The following is a 24,046-nucleotide window of genomic DNA, read 5'->3' as shown; positions in this document are numbered from 1 at the left end:
CATTCATAAAATCACATGCCTATTGGAGGTAGTGATCTGATTCACCAGGATATGAGATGGCCACATGAAGGGGCTCTCACCACCACTCAGGCGGTCATGGGAGGACTCGGGGGTTCCACCCTGCGTGTATGTGAGTGGCGTGGCTGACGTGGGCCGTGGTCTGCCTAATTGCTTTTGTCAGGTCAACTCTATATTCCAACCCAACCACAGGTCCACCTTCATGCTCTCTAATCCCATCCCTCATATCTGCCACTGATTGTATCTGTCTGGTGAGTCGTTAATGTCCTGGGCTAGATCCAGAGACAGCCTTAATGTCCTCTTTAAGTATTCTCCCGTTAGCTGCCTAATGTGGCTGATTAATGTGTGCATGGATCCTCCTGGACGTTTATGATACCTTGAGGGATGAGTGTGACAGAGACTGTATAACTCAGGGTGAAGTGATAGCCCCCCCCCCCCCCCCCCCCCAGTCCTCTCAGAATACCAGCCTTCACTCCTGCAGTCTGTCTGTGTATGTTAAATTGTGACTTAAGATAGCTGATAATACGCCACTGGAGGCCAGTGTTAGCCCATCAGTGTAATGTATTAGGATGGGTGGATCAGCTGCCATGTCCTCCATAATTGTTTTATTAGAATGGCTCCAGTAGGCTGTTCATTTGCTTCTCATGAGCCATAGTGCTGTTTTTGAATCCATCCCTGAGTTCAGATGCACTCTTTCCTAACAGAGCATATTCCTTCTCTCTAAACTCTGAGGTCTGACAGATGAATCAGAATCAGAATCAGAATCAGAAGACTTTTATTGCCATGACATGTAAACATGTTAGGAATTTGGTTTGGGACAATGGAGCACGGTTTACAGAAGGACAGGTGCAAGACAGGACAAGACAGTGCAAACCAACATCAAAGTGCAAGAGTCATAATTAATATAAATATAAAGTGCAGAGATTCAAGTGTTCAAGTGTTCAAGTGTTCATATCCAGACAGTGCAAAGCTCTCAGGGTGGGGGTGGAGGGAGGGTAGATAGATAGGGGTCAGGTCGGGGGGGGGCAGCGGCATTTAGGAGCCGGATGGCTGTGGGGAAAAAGCTGTTGGTATGTCGGACCTTCACAGTATTTATGGACCGCACCCTCCTGCCTGAGGGGAGCGGGGCGAAGAGACCGTGTCCTGGGTGTGCGGGGTCAGCCATGATCTTCCTGGCCCTCCCCAAAGCCCTACTTTTAAACAGGGCCTCTAGGGGGGGCAAAGGGCAGCCAATCACCCTCTCCGCCGAGCGTATCACCCGCTGCAGCTTGGCCTTGTCCTTGGCCGCTGCAGCGGGGAACCAGATGATGATGGCGGAGGTGACGATGGACTCAATGATGGCCGTGTAGAAGTTCACCAGCGTGGTCTTAGGAAGGTGGAATTTCCTGAGCTGCCTGAATGAAGGTGTACTATCACTGTGAGAACAGAATCTCTGTGGTTACACCACTGCTGTGAATTTGAAACATTGTGGTACTGTCGGCATGTGAGCCGTGAAAAACTTAGCGATGGCCCCTGTCTGATTCTGTCAATAATCACCCAATTTAGACTAGCTGGGATTTTTCCAGACTAAATGTGACGGGGTGTGTGAACCCATTGTAAAACCCTAACTCTAGGGAAGTGGCATTTGGGTGTCAAAGGCACTTTAGTCTCAGTAGACAGAGTGAGAGGAGAGTGAGGAGGAGCAGAACAATGGAGTCTGATAAGAAGAGAGGAGTCGTCTGACATCTTTATCGGTCCAAACACACACTCACACCGGGAGCTCTGGCAGAGCACAATCTACCCGAAGTCTACAGCCAGGGAACAGAGTTGTATAGAACACTTTTAAAAGGCCACATCAAGAGCAATTCTGTCTGTCTGGTAAAACAATACCTTTGTTAACATCTTCAGCATTATTGCTGTCATCACCATAAGTTGCAGTTCTAGAACTTATTAATGATTGGTTTAGTTTAGTGCAGCATTACTATTCTACTGACTGGAGATCCATGAACAGCTCCTATGCTGAGCCACACTAACCTCCTAGAGCTCACCACAAACGGCACAACAGGCGCTCTGACCATCCCCGAGGAAGACGTGCGTGAGGTTTTCAAGCACATCAACATCCGCAAGGCAGCCAGGCCGGATGGAATCCTAGGCCGGGTGCTTAAAGCGTGCGCAGAACAGCTGGCTTGTGTCTTGACTTACTTGACTTATGCCGTTGAATCTCTTGCAGAGCAAAGGCCATCAACGACTCTTCTCCATCCATCACGGCTCTGGGCTTTCTTTTCCACCTCTCCCCAGCTGGTACCCTGCCTCTTCAACTCCGCCTCAGAGTCCCGCCTCCAGCTGTTTCTGGGCCTTCCTCTTTTCCGCTTTCCCTGTGGGTTCCATGTCAGGGCCTGTCGTGTGATGGTAGCTGCTGGTGTGCGCAGGGTGTGACCAATCCATCCCCACTTCCGTCTCCTGATCTGGCTCCTGGCTCCCTCTTTGCCACAGTTCCTTATTACTGATTTTATCTGGCCACCTGATTTTGAAGATGCGCCTCAGACAGATGTTGATGAAGGTCTGGATTTTCTGCAATGTTTTCTTTGTCATTCTCCATGTTTCTGAGCCATAGAGAAGGACACTTTTGACATTAGAGTTAAAGATGCGCACCTTCGTTGGAGTAACTATTTCCCTTGAGGCCCAGATGTTCTTCAGGATGATAAAGGCTGCTCTGGCTTTGCCTACCCTAGCAGTGACATCACTGTCTGTGCCACCCTGCTTGTCAATGATGCTGCCAAGGTAGGTGAAGGAGTCGACTTCTCTGATGGGTCTGTCGTCTATGATGACGGGGGTGGTGTTCGGGGTGTTAATCCTCATCAGTTTGGTCTTTTCCTTGTTCATCCTGAGGCCTGCTGCAAGGGATGTGATTGAAAGCTGGGTGGTCTTGTCCTGCATGTGGTTATAGCTGTGTGACAGGAGTGCCAGGTCGTCAGCAAAATCAAGGTCATCAAGCTGTGACCAGAGGGTCCACTGTATGCCTTCCTTCTTGCCCGCTGTGATGGTCTTCATTATCCAGTCTATGACCAGGAGGAACAATAAGGGTGACAGTAGACATCCCTGTCGCACTCCGGTCTTGACCTCGAAACTGTCTGATGTCTGGCCTGCATGTAAGACCCTGCAAGTCATTCCCTGGTAGGTGTTCTGGACCAGGGAGATGATCTTCTCAGGGACTCCGTAGTGCCTCATTAGTTTCCACAGTGTCTCTCTGTCCACGCTATCAAAGGCCTTTTCGTAATCTATGAAATTTATGAATAGGGAGGAGTTCCACTCTATAGATTGTTCCACTATGATGCGTAGTGTGGCAATCTGGTCGGCACAGGATCTGTTACTCCTAAAACCTGCCTGCTGGTCTCGAAGTAGGGGATCAACTGCAGTTCTCATTCTCTCCAGTAACACTCTGCGCCCCCGGCGCCCCCCTCCCCTCTCTGGAAGAGCTGTACAACACACGCTGTCTCAGGAAGGCCTCCAAGATCTCCAGGGACCCGACCCACCCTGGGCACGAACACTTTATCAGGCTGCCCTCGAATAGGAGGTACAGGACCCCGGCCGCTAAGACAAACAGACTGAAGAACTGCTTCTACCACAGCAAAGGCCTAAGTTCTGGGCCCAGGACAGTCCGGACGGATTGTATGGCAGCTAGTGCTGAGGCACAAACATGTACATTTCAAGCCTGCAAACTGTGACACTTTAAAATAACGTGAAAAAATACTTTTGTGCAATATGACAACCCTAGTTGACTATCTGTGCAGTATAGTACAGTGGATTGTGTACATAGCCTTTATTTATGTAAACCAGCTCCTTACCTTCTTGTGATTTTATGCTTTTTCTCAAATGTTTTTTTTTTTTTTCCTTTCCTAACACCAGGGGAGCCACCCCTCCTAAATTTCGTTGTTTGGTACCTGTACTGTAGCAATGACAAATAAAGTCCATTCATTCATTCATTCCATTCATTCATTCAGGACTTTGCCTGGTACTGAAAGAAGCATGATTCCCCTGTAGTTGTTGCAGCAGGTTAGGTCTCCTTTCTTTGGAATTTTGATAATAACTCCTTCCTTCCAGTTTTCCGGCACCCTCTCCTCCTCCCAGATTGTTGCGAAGAGGCTGTGGAGCATCTCCGTGGTGGTTGCGATGTCGGCCTTGATTGCTTCTGCTGGTATTCCATCCGGCCCTGCAGCCTTTCCTGACTTCAGAGCCCTGATAGCCTGTCTGATCTCTGCCCTGCTGGGTTTCTCACAATTTATTGGTAGAGGTGTATCTGCTGGTGCTATGTCTGGCCTTACTACTAGGTTTGGTTGATTAAGAACTTCTTTGAAGTGCTCTGCCCATCTTCCCCGCTGATCCTGAATGCTGGAAATTGGTTTGCCGTGCTTGTCCTTCACTGGCTTACCAGACTGGTGGAACTTCCCTGCTAGCTGTCTGGTGATACTGTATAGGTCCCTCATATTCCCCTGTGCTGCTGCCGTTTCGGCCTGTGAGGCCAAACTGTCCATGTGGGCCTTTCTGTCCTTCCTGAAACCTCTCTTCACCTCCTTATTCGTCTTGCTGTAAGCTTCCTGTGCCTTTCCCTTCGCTGCTCTTGTCTTACCTATGTTCATCCTTTCCTTCTTTCCTTTCCTCTCCTTTAGCTTCAGCAGTGTTTCGGCCGAGACCCAGTCTTGGTGTTTTGTCTTCCTCCTCCCAAGGACCTCCTCGCATGTGTCCAGCCAGATCTTCTTTGACTGCTGCCACCGGGTCTCCACATCTCCCTTTCCCTCCATTTCTTCTTCCTGCAGTATCTGGAATCTGTTCTTGAGGCTTATCTGGAAACTTTTCTCAACTTCCCTGTTCCTAAGAAGTTCCAGGTCATACCTTGCTGTTGTGTTGCTGGTGTTGTGGTGTCTTTTCAGACAGAGTTTTGCAGTCATCAGAAGGAGGTGGTGGTCTGATGATACATCTGCTCCCCTCTTCACTCGCACATCTTGGCATGACCCTCTGAACCTTCGACTGATACATATGTGGTCTATTTGGTTTTCTGTTACCTTGTCAGGGGAAATCCATGTGGCCTTGTGGATGCGTTTGTGTGGGAATCTGCTGCCTCCTATGACCAGCTGGTTTATGGAACAGAGGTCTGCGAACCTTTCTCCATTTTCGTTCATCTGGCCCAGCCCATGTGCTCCCATGATATCTTCATACCCAGTGTTGTCAGCTCCGATCTTGGCGTTGAAGTCTCCCATGAGAACAGTGACATCGCCCCCTCTCTGTCTGTCCAAGACACCCTGTAACTGGTCATAGAAGTTGTCTTTGTTTTCCTCTGTGCCTTCATTGGTTGGAGCATAGCACTGGATGACATTTAGCTTGATGTTCTCTCTCTGGGTGGCAAACTGAGCAGTGATTATTCTTGGGCTCACTGGTTCCCAGCCGATTAGAGAGCGCTCTTGTGTCTACACCACCATATTTAACCTCTCCCTCTCCACGGGCATAGTGCCCTCCTGCTTCAAGTCAACTGCCATCATCCCGGTACCGAAAAAGGGTAAGGTAACATGCCTAAATGACTGGCGCCCTGTTGCTCTCACCCCCATAGCGAGCAAATCCTTTGAGAAGATCATCATGGTCCTGATCTGCAGGGAGCTACCACCCTTCCTGAACCATCACCAAGACCTCCACTCCTCTGACCATCAGCACAGGAGCCCCCCAAGGCTGTGTACTAAGCCCCCTCCTCTACTCCCTGTACACCCACGACTGCGTGGCTACTCACAGCCCCCACGCGGTAATCAAGTTCGCCGAGGACACAACAGTGATTGGCCTGATCACTGACAGAGACGAGACGGCCTACAGAAGTGAGGTTGACCGCCTGGCTCAGTACAGCCAGGTCAATAACCTCGCTCTCAATGCCGACAAGACCAAGGAGCTGGTGGTGGACTTCAGGAGGAAGAGGCAGGTACCAGACCCCATCACCATCAACGGGTCTGCTGTAGAGAGAGTAAACAACATCAAGTTCCTGGGGGTTCACATCACCAACGACCTCACCTGGGATGAACACATCCTGACAGGTTGCATCACTTTCTGGTAGAGGAACTGGCTGCACTGCTAAAAACCGCAAAGCGCTGCAAAGGGTAGTGCGGAGAGCCGAGAAAATCAGCGGTTGTGAGCTTCCCTCCATCCAGGACACCTACAAGGACCGGTGTGTCAGGAAGGCTCTCAGGATCATTAGGGACCCCAGCCATCCCAATCAGAAACCATTCAAGCTACTGCAATCAGGGAAACGGTACCGAAGTCTTGGCGCAGTTTTTGTGCACATGTTGGTATAGTATGTGGGGGTGTGTTTGATGCTGTCCTGTAGTTGCTGGCCACCTCTCTGAAGCCTCTTTGTGGTTGCGGTTGTGTGTGTGTGTGTGTGTGTGTGTGTGTGTGTGTGTGTGTGTGTGTGTGTGTGTTGTTGTGTGTGTGTGTGTTGTGTGTTGTGTGTTGTTGTGTGTTGTGTTTGTGGTAAGTCTAGGGTTACTTCTTTTACTTACTTACATTACTTATTATTATTGTGTTATTATTGTGTTATTATTGTGTTATTATTGTGTTATTATTGTGTTTTGCATCTGAATGCTGCAATGTCAATGTTGAGGAACCAAAGCCAAATAATTCTTCTCTTGTACTTGTATAGTAAGAACCATGCTATGAGTCTTCCTATTGGCTTGTTATTGGAGTAGGCTACAGTCGAGCAGGTATTCAAGCAGTAGTATGGTACATCAGTTTGAGACTTGGAGGCTTATGTAGTCCTTCATATCAGAGGATGCAGCCTGCTCTGGTGGCTGACCTAGCCTTAGGCTGCCCTACAGTACAGTCCCTGCCTGCGGAGAATCAGAGGAACTCAAGGATTCAAGGAGTCAGGGAAAGAGGATACAGACTATAAGGGCCCAGACAACCTTGTGCTCTAGATCAAAGTATGGGATGGACATGGGCAACAACAGGAGCGATGGTGAGTTGAACTCCACTTGAGCAGATGGGAGACTTGGATTCTTAAGCTGCCTCAGATGAGTAGGGATGCAGGGAGAAGAGAGCTCAGGGGCTGTATCACATACAAGCCCCTTTCCCTTGGCCTGGAGGATTGATCTGTTCTGTGGTGAATGGCTATTGATGTCTTTCATATCTGACGGTGAAGAAAGATCAAGGAAATAGACAAGTGTATTTTAGGATGTAATCTCATTTCATCTCCTTGAAGTGGTAAACTGCTGAAAGATGAGGTCCAAAAAATAGTGGGCTTATTGTAATGCTTTGGTTCTTTCAATTGCTTGGAAAACATCTGAAGGAAAAGTGCTCAAAATATCTACTTTCAAAATATACAGACAGCCCACTCTGTGTGTGTGCCTGTTTGTGTGTTTGCGGGTGTGCGCGCGTGTGTGTGTGTGTGCGCGTGTGCGAGTGTGTGTGCGTGTGTGTGTGTGTGTGTGTGTGTTTGCACATGTTGGTATAGTGTGTGTGTGTGTGTGTGTGTGTGTGTGTGTGTGTGTGTGTTTGATGGTGTCCTGCTGGCCACCTCTCTGAAGCCTCTTTGTGGTTGCGGTTGTGTGTGTGTGTTGTTGTGTGTTGTGTGTTGTGTTTGTGGTATTATGGCCACATCATAGGGCTCTGAGAGAGAGAGCCCGGGAATGGATCAAAGACCAGTGCTACTGAAGGAGCCAGTCAGCCAGCTAAAGCAACGAGAGGCTGTGAATCATGCCTCTTTCCATGGCATGCAATTGGCCAAGTGATTTTCTCTGAAAAGCCATTTGTGAAACAGATGGTTTTGAGTTAGTCATGTTATCAGTGGAGACCTGCCTCCCTCTCTCTAGTTGCCATCTGTTACATTTAGCCCTCAGCAGAGGCATTGCTAGTATAGGGGACCACAACCTTCCCTCCATAGATTGAAAGATGCCCTCATCTACCTCCCTCTCTGTTTGTAGTTAGGAATACAGAGTGGGAAGCTTTCATCTTATTGTTCAAAGGACAACTGATAGAAAGAATGTATCAGATGGATACACAGCCCTGTATCTAAAGTGCATCTCCTAGGGGTCAAGATAAAAGCCTTGACCTACTCTATACACACGGCCTTCTACTTCTGCTCCTGCCCAGGTGTCTGACAGATGTGACTACGTGTTTGTGAATGGGAAGGAGATGAAGGGCAAGGTGAAGATGACGGTGAACTTCACCTACAGCTACCTGAGCGCCCAGCTGGAGATGAACGTGTGGATCCCACGTCTGCCCCTCCAGATCGAGGTGTCGGACACGGAACTCAGTCAGATCAAGGGCTGGAGGGTGCCCATCATGGCCAGCAGCCAGAGGTACAGTACAGTATCAGTGTCACCCATCATCTGTACTACATCACTACTACATGGTACAGTACAGTATCAGTGTCACCCATCATCTGTACTACATCACTACTACATGGTACAGTACAGTATCAGTGTCACCCATCATCTGTACTACATTACTACTACATGGACATTGTCCTCTGTCCCACAGGTTGGCAATCATTGCTTGATATTACACCAGAATCATGAGATCTACCAGGGGAGGCTGGTGGCGGTAGATATTGGAGGACAGGCTCATTGGAATGCATGGAGTAGAATGAGAAATGGTATCAAACACGTGTTGCCCAATCCATTCTATGCATAACAATAAGTCCGTCCTCCAGTTTCTACCTTCACCAGCCTCCCCTGAGATCTATAGCTTTACAGTATTTCTACTATTTTGCATTGAAGTTTCTAATAAGATAACTACTTAACTCAGCAAAAATAACCATGCATATCAGTAGTATTTATCCTACAGCTATCCCAAAACAATTCAAAAGCAAGACAAATTAAATATTTATAGTATACGAGCTTAGAGACAGCAGTGTCTGTAAATGTGCAGACATTTTTTGTCTTCGTGCAGTTATTTTCTCTCTTCATATTAGTATTTAATCCTGCGTGTTAAATTCAATTTTAGCATAATTAGATCAGCCTTCTGGCAAAACATGTTTAGGTTTTATCTTGTCACATTCAAAAATAGAAACCATGTCTACAGCACATAGCTACTATTAACTTTGAAATTACTTTTTTATCTTTGTTTTATCATTATAAAAATATATATACTGTATTATTTTGCTTTGACTAAGCTTCACATTAAATCATAATCCTGTTTAGGGACTGTACCTCTGCTTCATGTCTCAATGTGTTAAGACTACAAGTGTCTTGGCAACAGTGTGGACAGAGAGCCCTGACCCCACTGTTCTATTCCATTGCTGTCATGATGGCTTTAGAAAGGTTAATAAGGGCGCTCACATTGTGGACACAACTCCACAGTCTCCCCCTTGTGCCCCCCCACGCCCCTCTCTCCTGTCTCCCTCCTCAATCTGCTACAGATTGCGACAGGGTGGGTGATAACAAAATGGCCGACCTATGCAATACAGCTCGTCAATGTGACACCCTTTCAGTTGGCTTGCCTTGGTCTCTCCTAGGCCTTCTGTAGAAGCTGACATCTCCCCCTGGGGCCTCATCACCACTAGCACCTTCCACCATCCTGCTGAGTGCTGAGCAGATACTCTCAACTATTGACATCCATCAATGGAGGGAGCCCATATCAGCCTATACCCTCTGTAATTACTTCCTGACAGGACAGCGTTCACATTTCTACCTGGACAGAGTCCTCTTACCTGCCACCCGAGAAATGAAGGCCTCTGGCTCCTTTTTAATTAGCCCATACCTCATTCACATGTTCACTGCCAGAGGACCATAGTCTGAATATGTCGGGGCTTGTGTGAGAATGTTGTGCCCCGCCTATGTGCTGTTATGCCTCTATCAGCCCGGACAGCCAGTGTCTGTTGTCATTGTGATGAGAGTGTGTCCAGTTTGGCATTGGCTGCCCGCGGGCCGCAGAGACTTTTCCGTTCCCCTGTCTTCCTCTAGTTTTTGTTTATCTGGGAATAACAGACGTGACCTTGCGAAGAAACATCACGACTCAGGACGCAAGCCAGGCATTGGTCCACCACCGCCCATTCAAACCCACAGAGCACTGGGCCAATCAGAGACACAATACAGAGTGGAGGGACCTGCCTTCTTATAATAGCTAATAGGGTGCCAAGTCAACCACACAGACGGATTAGAGAGAGAGAGAGAGAGAGAGAGAGAGAGAGAGAGAGAGAGAGAGAGAGAGAGAGAGAGAGAGCGAGAGAGAGAGACAGATAGAGAGAGAGACAGAGAGAGAGAGAAAGAGATTGCCAGCTCTCTCTTTACAGTCTTGTATTCCCTGTGTCTGCCTCCCCTCTCCCCCATAACCTCCACCAGTGCATGGGCATGATAAGTGTTTACAGGCAGGGGAACGACTGTACGTCCCCTCGCCCCAGCATACAAGTGAGGGCCATGCCATGTGGAACACAATTGGAATTATTTGTGAATAGCTACTTACATGATTTTTTAGATCTTTATTTATTTGTTATTTAACTGCATGGGATGTCCTTAGTATTGACCTTGACAAAGCAATGGTTTTGAGTGCTCTCCTATGATGGTATTGTAATGTAATGTGTACCCATTCTTGAATTTCATGAAGAGTGTGCACAATAAAAAGCAATTCATGTTCTTGGACGTAGCTCTGCTGCTGCTGCAGTGCTGTCCATTTCTCAATCCAAATGACCTTCTTTATGTCTTTCAGAGGAAAATCAGCACGACAAAAAACACTAATATCCTCCTAAGCCAAATTTGGGAATGACAGTGAATGAAAAACAGAAGAAAAAACAAAGCTTTCAAATTCAGTTTGCTTGCCGAGTTTCATTTGTCTATTAGATTAATCTTAGATTAGATTTGAGAGGGCAGCACTGTGCCCTCCTGCAGATTACATCTATGCCAGTTGGAGAGGGATTGAGAGCCATCAACTGATAATGCACACAGGAAAACGCCTGCTGGACATGCCTTCTGTGGCTCAATCACATTGCCCCAATCATGTGGTCCCATGATGAGTCTAATCCCCTGGACCTCTTCACTACTCTCTAACATGTCTCTCTCCTTCAGGGGAGGCTGGTGGAGGTAGAACTCGGAGGATGGGCTCATTGTAATGCATTGAATGGAATTACTACCTCATTACTACCTCCACCAGCCACCCCAGGTATCCTCACAACCTCTGTAGCAGTCTACAGTCTGGTCCTGAGTGCTGTGGGAGCGCTAGCACAGAGGGAAAGACTCTGTTCTGTAGATGTAGTAACTCAACTTGATTAGTTAAATAGATGTGACATCACAGTCCAATAAACCCAGACAGGTTTTTGCAGTTCTTTATTCAGCTTCCCTTTTATATTTGATTTGACTAATTCCTTGATGTGAGTTCTTGCTATTGCATGTGAAATAACCCTTGTCTTCAAATCCTTCTTATCTTGTCAGTGGCGGTTCTGAGCCTTAACTGTACATCTCACTGTACCAAGGGCTGATCTCTCACACGCTTCATGTAGCTAACATCTTTATTCCCCACTTCCAGGGATATTCGTTAGAGGAGACAGAAAAAGAGAGACAACTAGAGAGGATAATCTCAGAAACATTTGAAGAGATTAACTTTCTATCTTCCCTCATGCCATGATTTCAATGTGTGTGTGTGTGTGTGTGTGTGTGTGTGTGTGTGTGTGTGTGTGTGTGTGTGTGTGTGTGTGTGTGTGTGTGTGTGTGTGTGTGTGGGTGGGTGTGGGTGTGGGTGTGTGTGGGTGTGGGTGTGGGTGTGGGTGTGGGTGTGGGTGTGGGTGTGGGTGTGCGTGTGCGTGTGCATGCGTGCGTGTCTGTGTAGTTAATGGACGTGTCCCACGGTGATTAGGCAACAAGTCCTGTGATTACTGACATTGTTGACTAAGCACTGTGCTGTTTGCTGTTTTACAAGAGGCACATCTGTCCTAGTGCTAGACATCAGTGTTGTCTCTCACAATGCAAACACTCCTATCTAACATCTCTAAATGTGCTGTGTATGTATTACACAACTGTGTTGTCAAAGAATAAATATATATATATATACTATATATATATATATATATATATTACAGCTACAGTACAATCCACATTGGGGCAGCAATATTATTTGTAACCTTATAATCCTACTTTGTCACGTAATCCCTTTGAGACATTCCCGTTGAGAATATTATTTGTTGCCTAGGCCTACAGTAACTTGAATCAGATTGGCAACAGTATGAATTGATGTTGATAAGAGATGTTCATGTTCGAAATGAGCCCGGGTCAGTTCAGGTTTTGATATTTTATGTTTTTTGTTTTCAATGGAAGGTCTGCAAGAGACAGTGAGGATGAGGATGATGAAGATCGGAGAGGGCGGAGCTGCACTTTACAGTACCAGAATGCCATGGTTCGAGTGTTGACCCATTTTGTGGCCGAGTCAGCTGACCCCCGTGGTCAGTTGACCTTCATGCTGGGCAGTGATTGGCAGGTGGACATCACTGGAATTGTGTGGGACTTTCTAAAAGTAGAGGACCCTCAGATCGCCCAGCTACAGGATGGACGCACACTGGTGGGATTGGACATGGGGATGACCACCATCCAGGTATGTGGTTTGTGCATGTGTGTGTTAGCGTGTATTGATATGACAATAGCAACAAGCATAAACTAGAGAGAAAGAGATAGTAACAGAGGAGTACAACAAGTTTCTCTATGAGCTCTTTCTTAGAATATCTTGACACAAATGATCACCAAAGTCAGTCATAACAACAGGAATTCCACTAGAACCATTTAGTCCCACTTATCACCTGGTGCAGTCATGTTGTTATCACTGTGCTCTGTCGGCAGACAGCTCTGCTCTGGGCTGTGGTGACAGTAAATGGACTCTCCTCCTTGCGAGGAAGGGGAAACGTGTCATCTCTCACAAGCAGGGCTTCTTCATTTGTCAGTCTAACTGGATAAACAGCCGTCCCTTAATGACATCTGTGTGAGACTGATCAGCTGCCTGACAGTGTAGGGCCATCCATCTGTCTGCATGCAGACGTGCCCTCACCTCCGCGCACATCCATACCCGTCCCCGGTCCTCCGTTCCCCGGCTCCCCGGCTCCCGGCTCCCTGCTCCCCGTCTCTCCTGCCTTCTGTTTGGCCAGGCACGGCGGAAGACACTCCTCAACTAACATTAGACAGGCCCCAAACTCTGACAGCCAGGGCTGCATGTCACACCCACTGGTTCACGGATAGATGAAAAGCGGTGTCAGTGAATGAACACACAGAGAAAGATCCCATTCTTCTCAAAATGAGATTAATAAAAGTAGATTAGCAGAGATATGAATATCTACTCATAGTTCCTGATCAGTCCCAGTCTACTCCAGAGTATACAGGCTTTCTCTCTAGATTGCCATTTGATAAACATTTTCAGGACAAACACGTCTTTGCCAAACAACCCAATTACACAAGCAACTAATTAATCAAGATTGAAGCCGGCATATGTCGGAACGCATTAAGGTCAGAGCTAAGAATCCCTGCTGTGCAGGATATGCAAATCATTCTAAAATAATTTCATTTCACCAGGTACTCCACCTACAGAATTGACTATGGTTGTGTGACAACTGAAGGTGATGTTTGATATCCATTCAGCCGTTAATGGATTGTATCCAACACCCAAAGGTGTTTATTTGGCGTGATAAGCAGGGGCAAATCAACCTTTTATATCTGACGAACTGTGTTTGAAAGACCAGCTCACCTCAGATCTCCTCAGTTATCGAAAGTGTTTGGACTGAATGTTGTTTGGGAAAGTAAATCGTCCTTTCAAGTCACTTGTTTCTCAAAGACTAATGCCTTTGATGTCACAGCTATAATATATCTTAATCCCAAGGGGGGCTTTCCCTTTCACTCTCTTTCTGTCTCTCTTTCTGTGTGTGTGTGTGTGTGTGTGTGTGTGTGTGTGTGTGTGTGTCTCTCTTTCTGTGTGTGTGTGTGTGTGTGTGTGTGTGTGTTTATTCTATTTGTTGGCCCAGGTACTGTCCCCCTTATCGGACTCCATCCTGGCAGAGAAGACGGTGACAGTGTTGGATGACAAAGTGACCATCACAGAGCTGGGGGTGCAGCTGGTCACCAGCCTCGCCCTCTCCCTGCAACTCAGCCCAGGAAGCAACAGGGCCATCCTCGCCACGGCAACCACACAGGAAGTTCTGCAGAGCCCAAAACAGGTCTGATCAAGATACCGACTCTGTATTGTATCTTGTACAGATGATGTATTATTCTAGATGCTCCATGAAGAAATAATCACAGCGTGTAGGCTTTAACACAGGACTCAATGTATCATACTGACAGTAAATCTATTTCTGGTGGCCTCTCAGATACCTCCTACCTCCATAAGATCTAAACCCTCGTTTCCAAGTACCCTTTGGAGTTTGGTAACTTTAATTACAGTTATCAATGAACTACTGTACTACTCAAATAGTGGCCCCAGGAGGAGAGGGGCTTAAAGGCTACAGAGTGTGTACTTGACAGGGTTAATTGAGACAGGTCTCCTATTCAGATTTGTGTACCTATACACGATAGTAAACATTCCCATTTGCGTGAATTATAATATGGATTGAATATGATCATCATATAAAGAGGCTGGTGGGATGGTGGAGGCATTAACAGCTTGCCTTGCAATCCGCACATCGTCGCTTGAATCGTGCTATGGACAGCCAGGTGTGGTGGAGGCATTAATAGCTTGTCTTGCAACTCATGCATCAACCAGGACATGCACTTGGGAATACGTACTATCCTGTATACAGTACACTATTTAATTAGGAGCCTGTGGTGGGTTAACTGCTGTACTTTCTTGAAAATGAACTGAACTTTTTTAGATCTGAACCGAAACATAATCTAAACTGAACCATTTAGACCACTTTTTAGAAATTCTACCAAGTGTGTGTATGAGTGTCTGTGTGTATGTGTGTGCATATATTTATTCCACTGCATTCCTAACCCTCTTAACTCCAAGTTTTGAAAGCCAGAGTGTGACAGAATATGTTTTCCTTAGGCATCTAATAGAAAGGAAAGCTTGATCTCCAAGCGTGTAAATAGCAACACTGCAAGTTCTCTAAGAAAACACGACTTACCGGTCGAATTCAAGCTGTCCTACCGTCTTTTGCCTCCCTTTCTGATTTGCCTTCCCCCTCCCGTGACCTCTTTGATCTGCCCATCAGCTCCTATAACATTCTCTCTCTCTCTCTTCCTCTCATCCCCCTCTCTTTCTCTGATGAGGGATGGAGGCTAGTTTATCTACATAGGGAGAATGTCTGTCTGGGGATAAGCGGGCAGTAAGTCATCTTGCGGTTCTGTAATTAGTGTGAAACGGCAGTCCACTGAGGGATCTCCTCCTGAGCTCCCAGAGGTTTGTCCCGTGGCCATATTAAAGAGTAACATCACAAAATCACAGCAAGAGATTAAGACGCTTGTACTGTATATGGCAAATCCCTATTTGCGTGAACTGTTTTTAATGTGACTGTGTGATCTTTTCCCTATCTTGTAATCTGGGTCCCCTCGGTTCCACAAGCAATGTAGATAGAGTTAGCAAAACCGTGGCTGTTAGTGAGCTATCTTCCACCTCACGTGATTCCAACTATTCTAGTATATGCTGCTCTTGGCTGGAGCCTACAGCCTACTTTGTGTAGCCTACAGTATGTCAAGAAAACAAATCATAGTTGCTACGTCTTGTTTTTCCATTGAACTCTGTAAGACCTCTGTACATTGTAAGAGGACCACTTACACTTGATGAAATAATGGCACCAACACAAGTCAACTGAAATTGGATGATGCTGAAATATCTCAGTTTACTCTTTTTCTTATTTATACCCTCTCAGACTAGATGGAAATGTAATTGGTCTATTGTAGGTGTGTGTGTGTGTGTGTGTGTGTGTGTGTGTCTGTGTGTATCACTCACTCACTCTTGGTGTGTGTGTTTCTCCAGGAGGCTCTGATAAGTGCGTGGCTACAATTCAGTGACGGCTCCATGGCTCCTCTGGACCTCTACAACCCAGACTACTTTGTCCTGACGGCCACCTCTCTGGACGAGGAGGTGGTGACGGTGCAGCAGGACCCGTCCTGGAAGTGGCCTGTGATTGTGACGGAGGCCGAGGGCCAGGGCCTGCTGGTCAGGGTGGAGATGACCGTCTGTGAGCACTGCCAGAAGTTTAAGAGGCGCAGTGTCCTGGCTGCAGGCAACTGCAACGTCCGAGTCAAGTTTGGCCACGTTGATGGTTCCAGAAGCAGTGACTACGGGCCAGAGGGGGAGGAGCTGGAGAACAGAGCCAGCGACCGCAGGCAGCAGTCTCCGTCCCAGGACAGGACAGGGCTGGACGCCCACTACTACGGCAGCTCCATCTCAGACATGGAGGACGGGATCATGAGGAGGGCCACCACCACCACCAAGAGTGGCATCGTCAGGAGGCCCAACGGAAACAAGCTGTCAGACGATGGCAGCCAGGTCCAGAACATGCCCATAGACTTCTCTGACTTCCCTTCCCAGGTGGACCTCCCGCGCGGCCGCAATGTGGAGGACGACCTGATCCAGACTGCCAGGGGCCTCACAGACCTGGAGATAGGCATGTATGCCCTGCTCGGGGTCTTCTGCTTGGCCATCCTGGTCTTCCTCATCAACTGCATCTCCTACACACTCAAGTACCGCCATAAAGAGCTCTCCATTGAGGGACAGGAGAGCATGAATCATGCCCACGACTGGGTGTGGCTGGGGAATGAGGCGGAGCTGCTGGAGAGTCACGTGAACCTGTCCCCCCAGCAGGAGGAGAACACCTCCATGATGGACTCCAGCGCCGGGCTGGAGGAGGGCAGCCACCTGCTTAACGGGGGCTCCATCCAGAAGAACGTGCAGGGCCAGGTGCACCGAGCAGCAGACAACACAGGCTGCATAGCCAAGGACAGCAAAGGAGACTCGCCTACAACGAAGAGGAAGCGTGTGAAGTTCACCACATTCACCACCATCCCACCAGACAATGGCTGCCCGACGGTCAACACCCTCAGTATGTGCCACAGCCAGGACATTAAGTGGGTGTGCCAAGACGTAGAGCTGGAGGACTCTAAGGAGCTCCGGAACTACATGGAAAGGTTAAATGACAGTGTGGCGTAGTGTGCTCAGTGCACTTATAGTGAACTCACCCTTATGCCTTTCACAGTGAGGTAGGCCTGGACAGCATTTGACGCTGGAGGAGGTTGAAATCTGGAAGTAACATTTTTGTGAAATACATAGAACTGCTAAAGGACCATTGAACTTAAGAGGACAGAAATAGTCATGATACCACAGAGGGTATGTCAACGATTGAGGATGTCTGCTTATTTCATTTGTTTTATCTTGTCATCTTAATACCTACATTATTTAATCTTTTTGTAAGTAGGATTAAACAATGTTCCCAGAATAGCTCTGCATTAGTTCTGTTTATGCAGATGATGACATGTAGATTTAAGATTGTAATATGAATAGATATTCAAAATGTATATGGTTTTGGAAGGTTTGTAGCATTTTGAATACACATTTCCTATTCCAGGTCCTCATGTTCTTTTATAAGGTTCTGGTCTATAAGCATAGGCCAGAATTAGCCAACAAAGTCCTGCATGTGGTTTAAAATAAAGGCACAAGTTTTAGGTTCATCTTCATCTTTAGCAGAAGACACAGAGAAACTGCTATGTACTGTATATACTGAACAGTCCTCCTAAAATGCGTTGTATTGTTGCTCTGTATATTGTATTTTCATATCTATCATTTAAAGAATATACAACAATGTCAAGTATGTGTCAACTTCTATTGACCATCCATAGATGTATTAATAATGTATCTACAATGAGATGCATTACCATTTTGCAAGCAGGTTGTCTTCATGTAAGTCACAACACACATCCTGAACTACCAACACGTGTACAGTAGGAGTTGTTATTGCTTGCAATACCTACCAGTGCTGGAATTCCTTCATGTACAGTAGAGCCTATCATTTGAGTTATTGCAGAGGAGAAGTAATCTCTGTTTATCATTAAGCCAGTAATTGCTGCTTTTATATTCTCTGAATTTAGCCAAACATACTGTATTTCACTTACAGTGAACTCAACTGTATATTAGACCGATCCATTAAGCTCGATAGCACAATAACTAAATGTGGATAATGTATGAAGCTATCACCATTTACTCCAGCGCATATTAGAGCACTTCTCTACAATAACATGAAGCCTACTGCATGAAAGGGCAATTAAATTGAATAATGATTGGACTACATGTTAATGTGACATTTCCCCCTGAAATTACATTATTGTACGTTTTGGAAAAAATGGCAATTATAGTGTAATTAACCTCTGTCTCCCAACCTGAGGAAATGCACTGAGGACAAAGTGGGATGCTATTTTAACCAGCATGTTTGAAATGGAAAATTCTCATCAACCTTAATAGATAGACAAGGCTTAAAGCCTTGTAGGTGGGAAAAGAAAGGATGTTAATATGGAAAATCTTTAATTTGGGGCTGCTTAAATTTGGAGTAAGTAAATTAAACAAACAGTATCATCTGTCAATTTAGTCATTTTTAACTTATTCAGGCTCCGCAATAACAATAAACTAAGATTATTGACAAAAATTGCAGCTTACTCAGGTCAATGAAAGTGTATAGAATGCTGGCTGATTTAACATTTTGTTATTGTCCTTAAAAATATTCTGAACAAAATATTATTCTTTTAAACTGCAATGCAATTAATTGAACTGTAAATCACAACAGAACAGTTCTAATGCACTTTACATGAGCTGCTGGAGGGCAGACAGACAGTGAAAACAGGCAGTTTAGCCAACACAGTGATGTACCATAATTGCTTAATGAAAACCATCAGCTGAACAAGACTAGTGTTGTGTCAACAAGGCACGTTGAATAGTGCACCATTAAAGCCTTTGCGCACGGATGGTGGCCATCCTCATTTCTTTCTTTATTTAGTTCAAGTAGCTTGTCGACATGATTCTCTGTGGTGCGCCTGCTGTTCCTCTATTGATTTCCTTGAACTCGATTAAATACAAGTCTTACACCACCTCTCTCTCCCACCATACATTCTCTCTTTTCCTCTTACTCTCTCTCTCTCTCTCTCTCTCTCTCTCTCTCTCTCTCTCTCTCTCTCATCTCTATCTTAGCCCTTACCTCTCTCAACTTCTTTGTCTTTGTCTCTGTTTCTGCCCTGTTCTGATAAATGATTCTTTCTTTTTCCTTTGCTCTTTCCTCTCCCCTGTGTGATTTGGCCTGTGCTGCGCCTCTATCAGCAGTGGGGGATTGATGTGGGGGCTGTGTGCAGTGTGCGCTGCACTGGGACTGTGAATGCTGTGCACAGCCTGTGGACTGTGAAGGGCGAGGAGAGCCAGTCGGGCCTGGGAGGAATTTAACTGTCAGCCACAAGGGGCATGATTGATGGAGGGCCCTCTGTAATTAACACACCACTGTGACTTTTTTTTCTTTGCCCATTGGTGGCTTTGGCCTTGTCACACAGGGACAAAACAGTACAGCCTATTACACATCCCCCAGTCCTATCCCTGAAGACACCCAGGTTTGGAAGTGTGTATACGTACATGGAATTAAGTAAATCATGAGTGTATTCATAGGTCTAGTCTGTGGAAAGTGGAATAAACAACTTGTTTTTATTCGCTTGAAGTCCAGACGTTGCAGAAATAAACTTCCCAAGGCCTTCATTTTGGGTCGACTTTAATTGAATTGATTATGTGACACCAAGCCACTCACAGTCAATGCTTAGCTGTGCTCCCTCTGGTACTGCAGGGTTTATATTCTCTGTTTCTTAATCATTATTTAGTGATTGACTCATGCAGCCTCTTTCCTTGTATTTACAGCAAACACTAACATATATAGCCTTATTATACACACACATTCTTCACTCACTGTTTGAGGTAACAGAAGAGCAGCTGTCAAGGTCAGCTTGGCATTCCGGTCTGACCAACTTCTACAGATGGAGCCGCGGGGAACCGCAGACGACATTGTTCATAAACACAAACCTGGTGAGCACACACACACACACACACACACACACACACACACACCTATCCACTCAAGAACATACTGTTGCAGTGACGACTCAAACACCCAAAAGCAATGAATCACTTACTGGCAGACCCCTCTAGCAGATGAGGGGTGAACCAACCATGTCACATACAGTAGAGGCTGGTGGGAGAAAGTGGAATTTTTCGGCCTGTTGAAAAACAAGTGAAGGTCGTAAGTCCAGAGAGATACAATACATACAAGTACTGTCCTAGCAGCAAGCTTTGCTGTGGCTGAGGAAGATGTATTTTGATATTATCTTATGGAACTGTATCCTAAGATGCGCTGAGCCTCCAGATGATGAACATTTTAGCAATGCATCCTGGTCAATATATGTTATTGATGGTTATCCGTGTCTCATATCACCAGTCTAGCCACAGTTGTGTAATGTACCAACAGTTACACATCATAAGGCTCTTACTACTGCCATATATATATATACAGTATATATATCATATCATATACTGTATATCCTATATAATATACAATACAATATATAATATACAATACAATACAATAAAAATATTACTTGAAATATCACTAATGTCAAAACATTATTCATAAATAGATAATTAAAGGATGAGTCTAAGAATGGACTACAGTATGTGGGATCAGAACATTTACCTGAGACTAAACAGCTTTACATCTCATCTCTCCCTCTGCACACTTATCTTGTTGGTGTAATAGCAGGCAGTCTGTCTGAAATACATCAACCCTGCCCAACATCAAACATATCAGGCCATATTCCCTCTAACATGGCTTTGGGGAATCCTGCAATGGACCTGGGAGGACTTCAGGGGCCCCCTAAATCAAAACATTAAAAAATATGTCTCCATTGTATACACAGAAGTCTAAAAACTTGAACCTTGTGTATCAACAACAAGACTCCAGACTTCTAAACAACTAACAAAATAAAACAATTCTGACTTTTATTCAGAAATTCAATTTGTCTGACTTTTATTATGACATTTTATTTTTCTGACTTTTATTCAGAAATTACATTTTTCGGACTTTTATTCTGAAATATATATTTTTAGGACTTTTATTCTGAAATATTTTTTTTAGGACTTTTATTCTGATATACTTTTTTTTAGGACTTTTATTCTGAAATATATTTTTTAGGACTTTTATTCTGGGTGGATCCGCCAGGCCCAGCACTTTTTCCCCTGCTGCTTGGCCAGGGAGAACATCGCAGTCGATGTATATGAGGACTGCTGGCCTGATCAGGATCGGAGGCCGGAAGCAGACTGATTTATATGTAGATCTGTTTCACCACATTTTTTTTTTTTTTTTGTGGGCCTATGAAAAAAAATAAAAATTGCAGTCAGTTCAGTCGGCTGAACATTTTAGTGTATTATAGTAACAAATAAATATTTGCTTTGTTACCTTTTTGTATCTGTGCACTGATTTCATCATTACATCCGCAGAAAGACAGTCTTCAATATATTCACAGTATTCTATTACATGATTAATTATTAACAGTATTGTATTACAATGGCAACAGTCGTTATACTGTACGTACCATGAAATTGAAACCTATTTTGGGACAAAAAACCTAAACGATCAACACAGTTTTATACATTTGAATATGTAACATGGCCTCATGAAGCCATAACATACAGTGCCCCCCCACAGTTATTGGCACCATTGGTAAAGATGAGTAAAAAGGGTTATAAAAGATTCACCTTTTGAAAAAAAAAATTTTTACATCCAACCTTTAATTGTGGAGGGCACTGTATATAAACACTATTTTGATGGTAGTGTTTAGCACACAAGTGTTTAATCTATTTAATTGATGCACTGTCTGTAACAAATAGCATGATAGCTATGTGTATCGTTTTTGTGGAAATAATCCGTTTTGAAAGAGGGTGTTTGATAACTCTGTTAACTCTTTTAATTTTTGTGTTTTGAGAAATTGAGCTACAGTTTCAGGAAATGTGTTTAAGCGATTGGGAAACTGTAAACACCCATGTTTGATAGGCAGGGTTGCCAGATTGAAGGCTTTCAAAACCTACGCCCAGTTTGTTATCCAGTGGAAGGACGAACATAACACTTGTGGCCTGCTTGCAAGTCGATGGTTAATCGGTTTTCTGGCAATACACATTTTGTGCTGGTTTTTGGTGGATTCAGCAGTTTTTAGACTGTGGTTGGGCTAGAAATTGTCAATCCCATCTGGCAACCCTGTTTGATAGCCTTCCTCATTCTATTCCTACATTACAATAAGCCTGTCGTCTGATTTCTACCTACATAAACACTGATGATTATATTATGGATGGAGGTTCAGGGTGTTGTTGAGGCTGCAATTTCTGATCTTAATTAACATGTGAAAGTAGAGATAGTACTTGCTTATCCAGTTATAATTGTTTGGCTTTTCAATTAGGCAGTCCTCAGTGTTTCATAAGTCCTTATGGAGACAGTCAATTGTGATTTTTTATTTTGTATTATCTTGAATAATCTTCAAGATTCAATCATTGGCTTCTGAGAAACCAGTTATGCACATATCAATCTCTCAGTACAAGTAATACAACTACCCATAACATAACATTAATCATTTGATTTGGCCTCAACTTTAATATATCCTGGGAAACATTCAGATTAGTAGAAAGAGAGGAACATTAAAGGGATTATTTTATTATGAATATTATCTATTAGGCTACAGCAGTTAAATGGAGATCAATAAGGAAACAATACATCTCATGGAAAGCCATACACAAAAGCAATTGATTCCATAATAGCGACCCTCTCGAAGGCTCCACAGCTTCCATAAACCCTAGTCTATAAATCGATCCTAAACCTTGGGAGCAGAACTCACTTCATCTGTATTTCTCTGTTATTGTCTTTCAGGACTGCCTCCGAAATCACTCAAATCTGCCAAACATTCCTGCTAATCTGGAAAACAAGCCTACAACCTGTAGGCATTGTGTTAAGTTCCAACATGAAGCTGTCTATTCTATCACGCTTGTGTAGGCTTTCCATAGGAAATGGCCCACTGCTGTTGCCTTGGCTCTATGGCCTCAGCATTGACGAATGATTTCGAATTGATTACAATCTGAGTCTTGGTGCAATTGTGAAGAAATATGCCTCTGCCTCGCTGGAAATGCAAAACGTGGATGTTACAGTATGCAACATATTTTGTCAGCCTGTCATGGGGTCTCCCATTTGTAAGAGAAATAACGGGGCCACTGCTTTAAGTGACATGAAATAACCCTGATTATTTTATTATACCAGTCGTACTAAAAATGGGATAATAATTGTGCCAACATTATTTTTTTACCAGCAGGAACTTGTAAAACTGCAGTAAGTTGTCATAAGATGTAAACTAAGAATGGATGTCACAATTATGATAGTACATTAATTTTAATTTAATAATTTGGCCATTTAGCAGACGCTTTTATCCAAAGCGACTTACAATTACGAATTACAGGGACATTCCCCCTGGAGTAACTGAGGGCTAAGTGCCTTACCCAAGGGCACACTAGTAGTGGTGTGGCTTCAGGCGGGATTTGAACTCACAACCTTCCGATCCCAAGTCCAACTCACTATCCACTAGACCACCACTACCCCCTTAACCTCAAATGTTGAGTTGGATGTCAAAAAGAAAAGCCAAATAAATTCAAGATTTTAATATATTTTAATGGCAAAAATAACCACAAAAGCACATTATTCCAAATTCCAGTGCTCCAGCATTATTGAAATAGAATACACTTTCAGAAAACATTTCTTTAAAAGCTGTTACGGTGACCAACACAACAAGGAAGACTGTTGAATATTATTTGAAATACTGATTAATTAAAACTATGATAACAGTGGCTAAAGGTAACAACAAAGCTACATGCATTCAGCCACTGACAGGGAGTTAGTTAGTGGTCTCATATTGATAGCTACAATGGTTAGTTCAATTATCTTACCTGAGACTTTGTAAACAATTACATTTTCCTGAAATCTTAAAGGCAGTTTACATAATCTCTCTCATATAATATATATATATATATATATATATATATATATATATATATACATATATAT

At 44.6% G+C, this 24,046-nt stretch overlaps 1 protein-coding gene across 1 annotated transcript in view; it reads left to right on the top strand.

Moving 5' to 3' along the window:
• LOC308157840 (transmembrane protein 132C) overlaps positions 1 to 17,085 on the top strand; it is a gene marked incomplete at both ends in the record, with an annotated part of 110,893 nt that extends 93,808 nt beyond the window's left edge. Inside the window, 4 exons of the mRNA XM_080531441.1 lie at positions 8,122 to 8,330; positions 12,276 to 12,549; positions 13,961 to 14,152; positions 15,910 to 17,085. Coding sequence (XP_080387567.1) covers positions 8,122 to 8,330; positions 12,276 to 12,549; positions 13,961 to 14,152; positions 15,910 to 17,085 — 1,851 coding nt within the window. The remainder of the gene's footprint in view (positions 1 to 8,121; positions 8,331 to 12,275; positions 12,550 to 13,960; positions 14,153 to 15,909) is intronic.
• Between the last annotated feature and the right edge of the window lie 6,961 nt (positions 17,086 to 24,046).

This window comes from Nansenia antarctica (assembly GCF_963989245.1).
Source record: "Nansenia antarctica genome assembly, chromosome: 5".
Classification (NCBI taxonomy): Eukaryota; Metazoa; Chordata; class Actinopteri; order Argentiniformes; family Microstomatidae; genus Nansenia; species Nansenia antarctica.
This window is presented reverse-complemented; position numbering and strand designations above follow the sequence as displayed.